The sequence below is a fragment of the Lepidochelys kempii genome, chromosome 2 (genome assembly GCF_965140265.1).
Source record: "Lepidochelys kempii isolate rLepKem1 chromosome 2, rLepKem1.hap2, whole genome shotgun sequence".
Taxonomy (NCBI): domain Eukaryota; kingdom Metazoa; phylum Chordata; order Testudines; family Cheloniidae; genus Lepidochelys; species Lepidochelys kempii.
Genome location: NC_133257.1, coordinates 169,005,978 through 169,019,623, shown reverse-complemented (window position 1 = coordinate 169,019,623; position 13,646 = coordinate 169,005,978). Strand labels below are relative to the sequence as shown.

General features: G+C 41.0%; 1 protein-coding gene across 1 annotated transcript in view; it reads left to right on the top strand.

Moving 5' to 3' along the window:
* The window catches only part of ABCA13 (ATP binding cassette subfamily A member 13), a 226,962-nt gene that overhangs the window by 38,554 nt on the left and 174,762 nt on the right, over positions 1-13,646 (top strand). Inside the window, exons 13-16 of the mRNA XM_073329650.1 lie at positions 1,122-1,235; positions 4,512-4,602; positions 9,696-9,872; positions 13,009-13,315. Of these exons, the coding sequence (XP_073185751.1) occupies positions 1,122-1,235; positions 4,512-4,602; positions 9,696-9,872; positions 13,009-13,315 (689 nt within the window). The remainder of the gene's footprint in view (positions 1-1,121; positions 1,236-4,511; positions 4,603-9,695; positions 9,873-13,008; positions 13,316-13,646) is intronic.

Sequence of the window (13,646 nt, the reverse complement as noted above, 5' to 3'; positions counted from 1 at the left end):
CATCCAAATGAATTGTTTAACTTTCTCACTTTGTTTGTGTTGCAATGTTTCATTTCAATATTAGCATGCTTCATTTTGACTTAAATATTTAATTTAAATGTTACATTTAATATTATACCAATTCAACATTACTGAAACAGAGTTTCTGAATAATTTTTTGGGGAATTTAATGCTAAAATTCTTTCCTAGTTTGTGATTAATTTGCTCATCTTATCAGGTCCCTTCTTTGGTACCCCCTAGTGATATTGGTACGTGATTTCAAACCTAGCTGCAGACACCTTGAGTGATAGTGGAACACACTGAACCTTCTTGTTGGCTGGGTCGTATGAAAAGTCAGTCCAGTCACTACTAGATCTGGCTAAATGTGAAAAGTTAATTGATTTGCTGATCCTTTTGTGAATAAAATCATTGAGGCTGAGTCATTGTGACTGTGAAGTCATGTTATTCATGATTCATGTATATTTGGAGAAACCACCCATGTTTGTGAAAACTGAACGTTTACCAGTTTTTACCACAGACTTTCTAAAAATTCACACTAGAATGTGCATTATTCACTGTTCTGTCATTCAGAGTCCATCCTTTGGTGAGGGCAGAAGGAAAGGACTTGGCTGCTACCCCCTACAGTCAAATGAGAAGGTCCCTAATTCTGCCTTCTTCCTTACTGGACCTTGCTAGATCTCCCTGACTCAATCAGCACCAAAATTGTCCTCAGGGTTGAAGGAACTGTAGGTTGCATCCAGATATTCCACATATTCCTCCCAAATAGGCGGTGCTGTGATCAAGAGAGAGGCTTTAATTTGAACCTCTTTTATTTTTTGATTGGCTCTCACTAAAGTATTTTGTGGTACCATGTATGAAAGGCAGTATATAAAAATAAATTGTATATTATTACTCTTCATGTGGGAAACATAAACACAGCAGGAAGCCTTTTCTATGATTTGTTAGTCTCTGAATTTTTGTTTTCCTTTGAAGATGAAAGGAAACACAATGCATTTACTTCTGACAATTAAAGTTGACATGCAGAGGATTTTCAGGAGATCTGAACCACCCAAGTTGCTCCTGTTTCCACAGGAATTACTGTGTGCAGTTTTCATTTCACTTGGCTTCATTTCTTCCTTTAGGCTAATCACACATTTGGTTTTGTGGACAACCTGAAAATTTATTCTGAGGCCTGGCTAAGGATGTCTGAGGTTTTTAAGAGCAGTGAAAACTTCCTCATGGTCAATCAGCTCCAGGTTGGTGAATTGTCGATGACTTCCTACTTTCCAATACTATCCACAGGAACAAATAATTGAAGAATTAAAGTAGCCTGTAAAGAAGTGGTAATTCTAGAAATACTAGATCACTATAGGAAATGGAGTTCAGGATCAGCCTTTACAAAGATCCTGGCTCTCAGGTGGAGGAATTACCAGAAATTCTGCAGGATAGCGGTGGTGGTACAGTCAGCACAGACATATGAGTTTTTCTTATGAGTGGCACTTGAAGACCGTATGTCTGTGACAGTAAACCCTGCTAAAGTTTAGATTATAGATCTACAATGGGGTGGTCCTGAAAATCTTTTCAATTTTAAAGTAGCTAGAATGAGTAGTTACCTCCCTGTCTGCAGTATTACCATGTGATATTGGAAATACTATGAATAGTACAATGGCGAACAGTCACTTACCGAAGGCAGCGATTCTCAAACTTTAGCAACCTGAGGACCCCCATTTTGATTTAAAATTTTTGGGGGGTCCCCAAGCCTCCCACTCAGCCCCAGGCCCTACCCCCACTCCACCCCTCCCCCTCCTCTTCCACACCTCTTTCCGCCTCCTCCCCTGAGCGCACTCCATCCCCGCTCCTCACCCTGTCTCCCAGCGCCTCCTGAACGCTGCTGAACAGCTGTTCCCTGGCATGCAGGAGGTGCTGGGAGGGAGAGGGAGGAGTTGATCAGTGGGGCCCACGGACACCCGGAGTATGTTTGGGGACCCCTTGGGGTCCGCAGACTGCAGTTGAGAAACGTTAATCTAAGACAATTGGCAAGTTTTTAAATACTCTTTACAGCTTGAACTTGCTTAATTCTCATAATTGTCTTCCCCAATGTAATTGATCAGGTCTCACAGGGACAATGGAGGAAATTTAAAATGCAACAATAGCAGTGACTGCTTAAATGTAGCACCTGGTTAACAGTTTTTCCTGTCTGTTTCCAAGTCATATCTTCTTTCTTTAGTCATTAAAATGTAGTTTTGGCACTTTTTACTCTTCACCATCTGCAGAGCCATTAAGCTGTGGAAGAATAAACTGATGCTCATGCATCAACAATAGCATTGTTAATTAAGATTCAATTAAGGAATGTTACTTGTGATCCCTGAAAGGCCTCGTGGAGCTAATTGTTAGTCCTTTTTCTTGGAAACTGAGCAAATGAGATATAGAAATTGAGACAATGAACATGGAAACTGAAGATGCTATTTTCCAGATAATATTGTTTGTACGACTGTTAATAATGCAATGCTCCAAAATGTTGTGTTTTACAGAACAAGCAAAAGGAAAGGTCTCTTCCCTAGCCAATTTACAATAAATGTATAGATTTCAGAGTAACAGCCGTGTTAGTCTGTATTCACAAAAAGAAAAGGAGTACTTGTGGCACCTTAGAGACTAACCAATTTATTTGAGCATAAGCTTTCGTGAGCTACAGCTCACTTCATCGGATGCATACTGTGGAAACTGCAGAAGACATTATATACACAGAGACCAGGAAACAATACCTCCTCCCACGCCACTCTCCTGCTGGTAATAGCTTATCTAAAGTGATCACTCTCCTTACAATGTGTATGATAATCAAGTTGGGCCATTTCCAGCACAAATCCAGGTTTTCTCACCCTCTGCCCCCCGGAGAGTGAGTTTGTCGGGGGGGTGGGGGTGGGGGGGGTGGAGTGGGGGTGGGGCGGAGGGTGTGAAAACCTGGATTTGTGCTGGAAATGGCCCAACTTGATTATCATACACATTGTAAGGAGAATGATCACTTTAGATAAGCTATTACCAGCAGGAGAGTGGGGTGGGAGGAGGTATTGTTTCATGGTCTCTGTGTGTATATAATGTCTTCTGCAGTTTCCACGGTATGCATCCGATGAAGTGAGCTGTAGCTCACGAAAGCTCATGCTCAAATAAATTGGTTAGTCTCTTAGGTGCCACAAGTACTCCTTTTCTTTTTAATAAATGTATAGATGTGACTCAGTGAGTTGGGGAAACAAGGGGTGAGGAAGGTTAAAGGTGTACAACAAATAAGGTTGTATGGTTACTTATTTTAGGCATGTGCATACTTTCATGTATCTGCTAAGTACAAGGGGCCAGAGTCGGATGTTCTTGTTCATGCTGAATAGTACTTTATTCCATGAGTAATCCCACTGAACTCCCATGGAGTATGGAGCTATTATACTGAATCAAGGGGATCAGAATTGGAGAGGAAGTACAATCCAGTGGTTAGGGCACTAGCCTACTAGTCACTGTCAGAGACTGTTTGTATGACCTGGTGCAAGTCACTTAGCCTCAGGTCCCCATCAGTAAAATAGGGATAATAGCACTGCCCTATCTTACAAGAGTGTTGTGAGGACAAATACACTAAAGATTTGTCAGGTGCTTGTCCGTAGGAGGGGGTGTTTTTATCAGTGGTTCTTTGGTGCCCAAAGCTGTTGGAACCATAAGCCTAATCTTTAGTTGCATCTCATTATGAAGTGTATCTGCCATTTTGGAGCCACATTTTCTTCCATGACATACAAACCTGGTGTTAGCTCACTAATGCCATAAATTATTGACAGCTAAAATGTGGAATCTTGAAGCTGAGTTTATAGAAAGTTTTCTATAGTGGGCATTTTAATTTTTTTATAAATATTTTTACTCTTAGTTAAGGTATGTGCAGATGTTAGCGATATTCTCCACTTAACTAATGATTCCTACATAACATCAGGTTATGAGTTTGGGGTCTTTGTCGTACGTTTGAAAAGGCAGGGTCACACCTTTGGCCGTATTGCACTGAGAGCAATGGCTGAAAGATACCAAATGCCAGTTCATTTCCCAGTAACTCTCAACTCTGATTAGGGCAGCAGTTCCCCAGGGAGCGTTTGAAACAACATGAACAGATTTTTTTTTAATCCCTTTGCTGATCTTAAACAGCCAATTAAGAAAACCCTACAATCTCAGTGCTGGTTTAATAATGGAAACAAAAGAAAACAACAAGATGGAGATGAGGATGGAAATGTATGGTATGATATATCAATCTGTGATAGGCACTTACTTGGTTCCCATCCATGTAGTATCTAATTGCCTCAGAATCTTCAGTGCATTTCTCCTCGTATTTCCGTGAGGTCATTTTACAGATGAGGAGCTCAGGCACAGATACTAAGTGACATGCCCAAGGTCACACAGAAGAAATCTATGGCTGAGTAGGGAGATCTATGACTCTTTGTGTGTGTGTATGTAAAAAAAATTCAGCAACTCTATCACAGATGCTATCTTGCAAATCATTTCTCTTACTTTAGGAAGCTCTCCAAAACAGTTTTATAAAGAACTTCATAGAAAGTCACTTGAATATTGATGTGGGGAATCTCATTGGAAAGCTGCAAGAGTATGGTAGGTATATCTGCATATGGACACACAAGATTTATTATCCCCATGACTTTGTGTTTGACTGAAATTTCAGCAGTAATAACTCTTGGTTATGATTCACATTGCCCTTACTTAAATAAAAACTAAAAGTGCATTTTACAATTATCTCATTTTAGTTTCAAACATTTTTAATATTGTTTGCTCATTTATCCTTTTGTAAAGAAACACAGTTAATTTTGCTGCATCTTACCTCATGTCCATACAATTAAATTCCATCCATTTCACTAACAGATAAAGATTAATATCTTTAAAATAGAAATTCCCTTATTTTATAAATAATTTGAATCCAGTTCTTTCCCACCTTATGGGCCTGATCCTTTCAAGACCCACAACTTTTGTTGAGCCAAATGAGAGTGGCAAGTGCGGCTGGGTGTAAAACAAGAATTCTGTTTAACAAAAGATTTTGAGGGTCTGAAATTTGTTTCCATTCCACATTGGAATGAAAATGAGATATTTTGAAATATTTCATGTAAAAACATGAGACACACAGAATAGTCAGTAGCCTAATGGTCAGGGCACTTACCTGAGATGTGGACAACCCAGGTTCAAGGGCCTGCTCAGCCTAATTTTGAGTCCTTTCACTTTCACTTGTTGGTGCTGATCCGTTTTGAATAAATAGGAAAATATCCATTGGGTCAGAGAGGAAAACACTGACTGTATAACCTGTTGGTGAGTGCACTCACCTTTCATGTGGGAGACCTAGTTCAAATCTGACTGGTTTGGAGCAGGGACTTGATCCAGGTGAGGGCCTTAACCACTGGGCTATTCTGGGGGGCACCTGTTTCCCTCACTGTCTGGTTATGAACAGAAATTCCAATAGGTACCCAAGAAAGTGTTTCAATGAATCTGCATTCTCTGACACCCAAAAGTTTCACTGAAAAATTCTCAACCTGCTCTACTTGCAAGTGCTCATTACCTCTCTGGATCAGGACTGTTTCTTGGGCATTTGATTCTGTAGCAGAATCTGCAGAAAAGGTACCTGATTCTGCAAGGTTCTTTGTCCCTCCTCAGAGGTGAAGGCCATTGAAAATTGACTCAGGACCTTACAGAAGTGGCTCTAAGGTAAGTAACAAAGCAGAAAGTAGGTACCAGAAATAGCTGTGCAAAGGTTGCTGTCTTAGTATCTGTCAAGGTTCCTTCACCACTCTGAACTCTAGGGTACAGATGTGGGGACCTGCATGAAAGACCCCCTAAGCTTATTTTTACCAGCTTAGGTTAAAAACTTCCCCAAGGTACAAACTTTGCCTTGTCCTTGAACCCTATGCTGCCACCACCAAGTGTGTTAAACAAAGAACAGGGAAAGAGCCCACTTGGAGACGTCTTCCCCCAAAATATCCCCCCAAGCCCTACACCCCCTTTCCTGGGGAAGGCTTGATAAAAATCCTCACCAATTTGTACAGGTGAACACAGACCCAAACCCTTGGATCTTAAGAACAATGAAAAAGCAATCAGGTTCTTACAAGAAGAATTTTAATTAAAGAAAAGGTAAAAGAATCACCTCTGTAAAATCAGGATGGTAAATACCTTACAGGGTAATCAGATTCAAAACACAGAGAATCCCTCTAGGCAAAACCTTAAGTTACAAAAGGACACAAAACCAGGAATATACATTCCATCCAGCACAGCTTATTTAACCAGCCATTAAACAAAAGGAAATCTAATGCATTTCTAGCTAGATTACTTATTAACTAACAGAAGTTCTGAGACTGCATTCCTGATCTGTTCCCGGCAAAAGCAACACACAGACAGACAGATGCTTTGTTTCCCTCCCACTCTTCCCAATTTGAAAGTATCTCATCTCATCATTTTGGTCAGGTGCCAGCGAGGTTATCTTAGCTTCTTAACCCTTTTCAGGTGAAAGGGTTTTCCCTCTGATCAGGAGGGATTTTATAGCACTGTATACAGAAAGGTGGTTACCCTTCCCTTTATTTTTATGAAAATATTGCTAAATTATTTGAGGAAAATGCAGGAGAGGATATTTTATTTAATAAGTTCTGAAACTTCCCCAAGGATTTTACCTTTTTATATATTTAGATATGTTGGTTCCATGTAAATTATGCAACTTGTGAAATATTGCTTTCACTTACAGAAACATGTAATTATGCAATATTCCAAGCACGTAGCAAGTCAGTTGATATTTCTCATGCTCAAATATTTAAATGATTAAGTTGTAAGAGAAAATTTAAAAAATGATGTATTATTCAAAATAAGGTCTTCTAAAGATCAGCTAGGGGGAAAATCTCTGGTGACATACATGGATGCTTAACCTTGTTAGTGCTAGGTTATTAGTATTAGGAATATTCTAGCCCCTGAGATGCTACAAAACCTATACATATACATATACATATACATATACATATATAGTATTATTTCTTCTGTGCCTTCCTGTTGGGTAAAATAGTAGATATTTGTATGGTATTCCCACCCCTGTTCCATTGCTTGTGTTCCTTCTGAATCCATCCCATTGATACTGGCTTGCCTTCTGCTTCTTAGTACATCTGTCACTGTCTCATCTCACAACTGCCTCTCTTCCTGATCCTTGTTCATCTCTTCTTCACTAACAGTGCTGCCTTCCATCCAGATCTGTTTAGTGCATTTCTGCTTCTCTGCCTTCCCATTGTAGTACCTGCTGTGCCACCACTCAGGTGCACTGAGTCCCAATCTTATGTTAATGAGTTAATGACTCTGACCAAGTCAACTCATCACCTAATGTTTTTAAGGATTAAACACTCAAATGTTGTTTTTAAAACTTTTAAGAACCTGGAAGCTCACATTGGCCTTCCCAGTACCTATTTTTCACTCCTCAAATGTGAATAATTATTTGCTGGGAGATGAGCTAGTTTTGTGGGTGTGTTAGACTTTCCTCACAAGTTTCTGTTAAATCCAGTTGCAGTAAGAATTGTTTTGAGTTAAAATTTCCCCGTGCTGTAAACCCATTGTTGTGATTATTCTCTCCAATATAATTAGCACAATCCACAAAAAATTATTTGCAGATCTGAACTCCTCCAAAGGTTGAGGATGTTCATACTCCTGGTTTTGGTGGAAGTTCAATTTTAGAGTGAGGCCAGCTGTGAAGTTCCAGATCCAAACATCACTAACGATCGGAGGGCCTCCAGACCAGGGATTTCTGCAGCCCAGCATCTCCCACAATTCTGTTACAACTGAGCTAATCCCATCCACTCTCTGCAGTTTCTGGAGGTGGTTCCAAGCTGCAGCACAAGTGTGTGCTGGCCACACCTCATTCTCCTGCATGCTGCCAGATCTTCTGCTTCCATGGCAGCAGTCAAGTGACAGTTCATTTGCTTCCACCCTTTCCTTCTGCCTTTATGATTTTCTAACCATTTTGGGGCAGTAACAAGCTTTTTCTTTCTTCCAAGCCTCTTTCCTGGTACAGGGTTTGTTCAGTGTTGTGGTCACAGCCACCCAGCACCTCTCCTGCAGTATCTCCCTGCTGAGCTCCTCTGTTGGCAAAGTCCAACAGGTGCTCTATAGGGGAGGGAGTTTTCCAAGGCTCAACAGAGAATAAATTATGCCCAGCCTTCCCCCAGTTACCTGAACCTAGCTCAGACAGGCATGTTGGGGCCCCTACCTCCACAAATAGCCATGACTCCACTGAAGAAAATTCAACTAGGGAAGACAGAACAGAAAAGTGACAGGCTCTGAGAAAGAAGAAGGCTTCATCCAGATGACCCAGGCTGTAAATCCTGGGGTGACCAAGAATCACAGATTAGACCTCAGCAGGGCTGTCACACCCTCCCCCCATCTTAAAATGGGTATTGAGAACCTTGGGAAGAGTAGCAGCGCTCATGTCTAGCCCTCCTCCTTCCCAATTTGAATTAGGGAGTGCTGATAATGAGACTCCATCTCCTGCTCAGGAGGAAAGGAACCCCAAAGGGGAAGACTTAGATGGAGAGGTTTCTAGAGAGCTCTAGACTCTGCACAAGCCAAGTCACAGAAGATTACACTCTGGTTGCAGCCAGGTAGTAATGCCTGCAAAGCATGCCAAAAGGTCAAAAAAGCCCCAGAAGAATACAAGGGGGAAGAAAAAGTCCAAAAGGTAAACATCCTTTGACTCAGGCGCCTCCTCCTCTTTGGAGGAAGGAGAGCTCTCGGACTCCAAATCTGAGCAGGACTTGGGATAAATGCAACACATGTGGTGGTGGTTTTTTTTTCTGTGCGTTTTTGTTTTTGTGTCTCCCCGCCCCCCCTCCCCCGCCCCGCATCCTGAGAAGTTTGCGACCATGAAATTCTCAGCCAGACATCCAAGCCAACAGCCAGGAAGCATATGTGGTTTTGCCCCTGGATGGCCTCTCCAAGCAAGTCTTGTGCTCCTCTGAGTTCACGGGATCTCTCCTCTTTGGAGAAAAGCTAGATAAGATAGTGGCAGAAAATGCTGCAGAATCAAAGCAGGTTGTCCTCTCTCCTCTGAGTATTCTAAGACGGGAGTACAAGCCCGCTTTCAGGCACACACATCCCTTTCACTCATCCTCCTCACAGAAGTACCAGATGAAGGATATCCAGTTAGACAAGGTTTGGAACTGGGCTCAAGTAGAAATTGGAGGACAGGCTTTGTGTTGGCAGCCCCTGCCTTATGACTCTTATGAAGTCCTGTGTGGACTTCAAATCTGACTTGCTCCCCAGATGGAAACTCTTCTGGCTCTCCCATGAGTAGTCACTCTCCTGTACATCTGCTCTCACAAGAGCAAGGGGATGGAATTGGTACCTGTAGGGGTGAATCTGACCCATAAAATTCACTATTCTTTTATCTCATGGTCAAGGTAATCTTTCCAAAATTGGGATACCCATAGCATTCTCACTGCACTGGAATGGAATGTGAAGTTAGGGAGGGACTTTATGCATCTATGGGATTTAGGAGCATAGTCCTACAACATAGTACTTGTGCTCCTCAATTTCCTAGGCACTTCTGAAAATCTCCCCTTTAAATGATATTTTACAAATAGTTTTATGGTTCTACAATACATTTACAAGAAAACATGGCTCTGACCTCTATATGTTGCCTTGAAACCAATAGTTCCCAATGTGTTTACTCTTCTCAGAGTCTATGATGGAGAAAATGCTTCACAACTCGGTGACTGAGCAGATTAACCTATTGGCAGAGCTCATGGTAAATATCTCCTCCTGTGTGTTACTGGATCGCTTCCAGCATCTTGAATCTGTGGAGAAATTGGAGGCGAAGGCACAAGAGCTCATGCAACAAAATAATTTCTTGGCAAGTAAGTATCTCATTTAAAATACGTACTGACAAGAAACCCCTGATTTCATAAAACTATCATTCCCATATTTTCCCTGTTACAAGAGTGCTTCAGCGATGTGGCAGCCAGGAAGACAGAGAGTAATAAACACATAGAAAACACATATGGTAAAAATACAATAAAAAAATCCACATTTGCCTGCTAAAATTATACCCGTGATTCTTGAACACTGTAATGCAAGCAATAAAAACGAGTGATATTGCTATTATAACTGAGGAATCACTACTAAACAAATTCCTGGAGTCAGTTATACCTAATAAATATGATACCAGGAACAACAGATAGTAATATAAATACGCTGGAGGGTAGGGATAGGATACAGAGGGCCTAGACAAATTAGAGGATTGGGCCAAAAGAAATCTGATGAGGTTCAACAAGGACAAGTGCAGAGTCCTGCACTTAGGATGGAAGAATCCCATGCACTGCTACAGACTAGGGACCGAATGGCTCAGCAGCAGTTCTGCAGAAAAGGACCTAGGGGTTACAGTGGACGAGAAGCTGGATATGAGTCAACAGTGTGCCCATGTTGACAAGAATGCTATTGGCATTTTGGATGTATATGTAGAGGCATTGCCAGCAGATCGAGGGACATGATCTTTCCCCTCTATTCGACATTGGTGAGGCCTCACCTGGAGTACTGTGTCCAGTTTTGGGCCTCACACTACAAGAAGGATGTGGAAAAATTGGAAAGAGTCCAGCAGAGGGCAACAAAAATGATTAGGGGACTGGAGCACACGAGTTATGAGGAGAGGCTGAGGGAACTGGGATTGTTTAGTCTGTGGAAGAGAAGAATGAGGGGGGATTTGATAGCTCCTTTCAACTACCTGAAAGGGGGTTCCAAAGAAGATAGAGCTAGACTGTTCTCTGTGGTAGCTGATGACAGAACAAGGAGTAATGGTCTCAAGTTGCAGTGTGGGAGGTTTAGATTAGATATTAGGAAAAAATTTTTCACTAGGAGGGTGGTGAAACACTGGAATGAGTTACCTAGGGAGGTGGTGGAATCTCCTTCCTTAGATATTTTTAAGGTCAGGCTTGACAAAGCCCTGGCTGGGATGATTTAGTTGGGGATTGGTCCTGCTTTGAGCAGGGGGTTGGACTAGATGACCTCCTGAGGTCCCTTCCAACCCTGATATTCTATGATTCTGTGATTCTATGAATATACAGCGAGAGTGGAATGAAGCCATAGAATAAAAAGGTTTGAAAACAAAATATGCAAAAGAGGCTATTTCATTGCTTTTTTAAGACAGCATCACCTAGTTTTTCCTCCTCTGATTTTTAAATTTCATATCCTTTGGTGTTGCAGAAGAGAGTTAAGAAAATTAATCTTTGTAGGAAGCCTGTTTGCTTAAGAAGGTAACTTTCAAATCAGCTCATTTACACAGACTAAGTTAATTCTTGAGCAAGTTCTATTATTTCTTCTGTCATGTCTCTGTCCCACCTCCTTGAAATGCCTCCTCCACTGCTGGAAATCTGCCTGTTGTGCTGATAAGGCTGTAAAAGGAAGCAAAAGAACAGTCATTCACCATTGTAGAAATTTCTTTTCCCTGCCTGAACTGTTCCCTCCCGGTACATAGCACTCCCTGGAGAGGAGAATAAAATTCTGGCCCCATTGAAGTCAATAGGTGCTTTGCCAGTGACGTCAATGGGGTACGTTTTTATCCATTTTTTTTAATTTTTAATTTGTGCATTTGACGAAGTTCCGCACTGAAGGCCCCAGGGCTCCTAGGAGTTATAAGAGAAGTCATGGTAAAGCAGAGATGGGGGTGAGACCAATTTAAAATCTAGACACAAGACTAGTGCTCAGAAGATCTGGGTCTATTCCCAGTTCTGCCACAGATGACCTGTGTGATCTTGCACATGTTACGTAATCTATCAAAAGTAGGTCCTCCCTTCCCTCAGGGAGGGACCTTCACCTGACAGATGAGATCTTGTCTTTCCTAAGGGCTGCAAGGTAGAGGTCCTTTGTCTTCCGTGGCTTTCCCACAAGTGAGCTGTTCTGCTACCTTTGAGCTTCCCCTCCAGCCTGTGACTCTCTTGGAGATGTAGTGGGTAGGGCTGGCTGAGCCCAGAGCAGCTCCTTAATCCTTTGTTGTCCAGTGTGTGATTTGTATATCCCACCACACCTTTTAAAAGAAGACAAGGGCAACTTTTTCTCTTAATCAAGAATGAAAATATAGCAGAGTAAAAGGGATAGGAGGAACCTAGTCTATTGGTACTCTGTCTGAATTCATCTTACCAGCTTCAGAAAGCAAGTCTGGAGAACAAGTTCTAGAGGACAAAGTACAAGGAAGTTTTTCTTAAGATTTTGTCCAGGCCCACAGAAAAGAGGGTAATTCTAGATCTTAGAAGGCTAAGTACTAAGATAAAATATCAAGCTCTTTAACTGTGTTAACATTAACAGTAAAAGGTGCCTCTGGTAATTTAAAAAAAATGCATTGGGTGATGAATATAGACTTGAAGGATTTCATGTTTCTGTGCTGGAATCCCACCAGTACGAATCTCAGGTTTACAGTACAAGGAAGTAATATACCAATACCACATTCTTTACAAGAAGACAATGTGGCCTTTTTTGAAGATGGATGACTGACTATTCATTGGCAGCATCCTAGCAGAAACATAAGACACAGGACATAAAAGGGACAGGAATATAAAATCTGTAGCATTTCCAATTACAGTTGGACAAAATTTTCCAGATGAAAGACTTTTTATTTTTTGCTAAAAAAACAAATTCTTGTTGACTGAAACGTTTTTTAAATGTGTCAATTTTAACATCATGGTTAAAAAAAAAATAAAATAAAAATAAATTTTATTTTGACATTTTCATAATGAAACATTTTGATTTTTTGATTCAAAACATCTTGTTTAGAAATATACCTGAAATATATATGTGTTAAAAAGTTTTAACAAAATATTTGGTTTGACCTGAAAAATTTTTTTAAACTTTTTGGTTTGCAAAATTTTTTTGTTTGGGGTAAAATATAACAATTTTAAAATTTTAAATTCTTTTGGAATGGATAGTGATAAATCAGTTATTTACCCAGTTTTATTTCCAATCCATGAAACCCCTTCTTGATTTTGTTTTCCTTTCTTTGATCAGGTATTATATTCAACACCTCAAGTAACAGGAGACGCAGACAAGATTCTGCTGGCCACCTCTCACAACACATTTCTTATACAATTAGAACTAGCATTCTGTACAGCATGAGAACAGATTTGATAAAAAACCCAGTGTGGAAATCCCATCCCCAAAACCTGCCAGGTGATGGGTTCAGATACAACTACATCTTTGTTCCACTTCAAGACATGATTGAAAAAGCCATCATTGCAGTACACGCTGGAGCAGATGCCTCTGAGGCAGAAATACAAGTACAAGCTATGCCATATCCATGCCACACCAGTGACCTGTAAGTAAACGCCCTGCTTTTGAACCTAGTGCTGCACTCTCAATAGTGTGGTTGTGATCTGGCTGAGCTGTATAAAGGGGTTGGGAAGCTGTCAGGTCTTCCTAACTGGTGATTGCCCTATTATGGCATAGAACCAGTGTGGTTGGCTCCTATGCATCTCATTCTGCCATTCCTGGCAGAAAGAATAGAGGGAGAAGAGGATATGGTAAAAGGACGCTGAGAGATTCCTATATGGCAGACAATCCTCTTTGGGAGTTCTTATCAGCACGTGTACTTTACAGCAGCCCAAAGGATTTTTCAAATTACACTGGGGCTGGAGCTATCTTAGGAC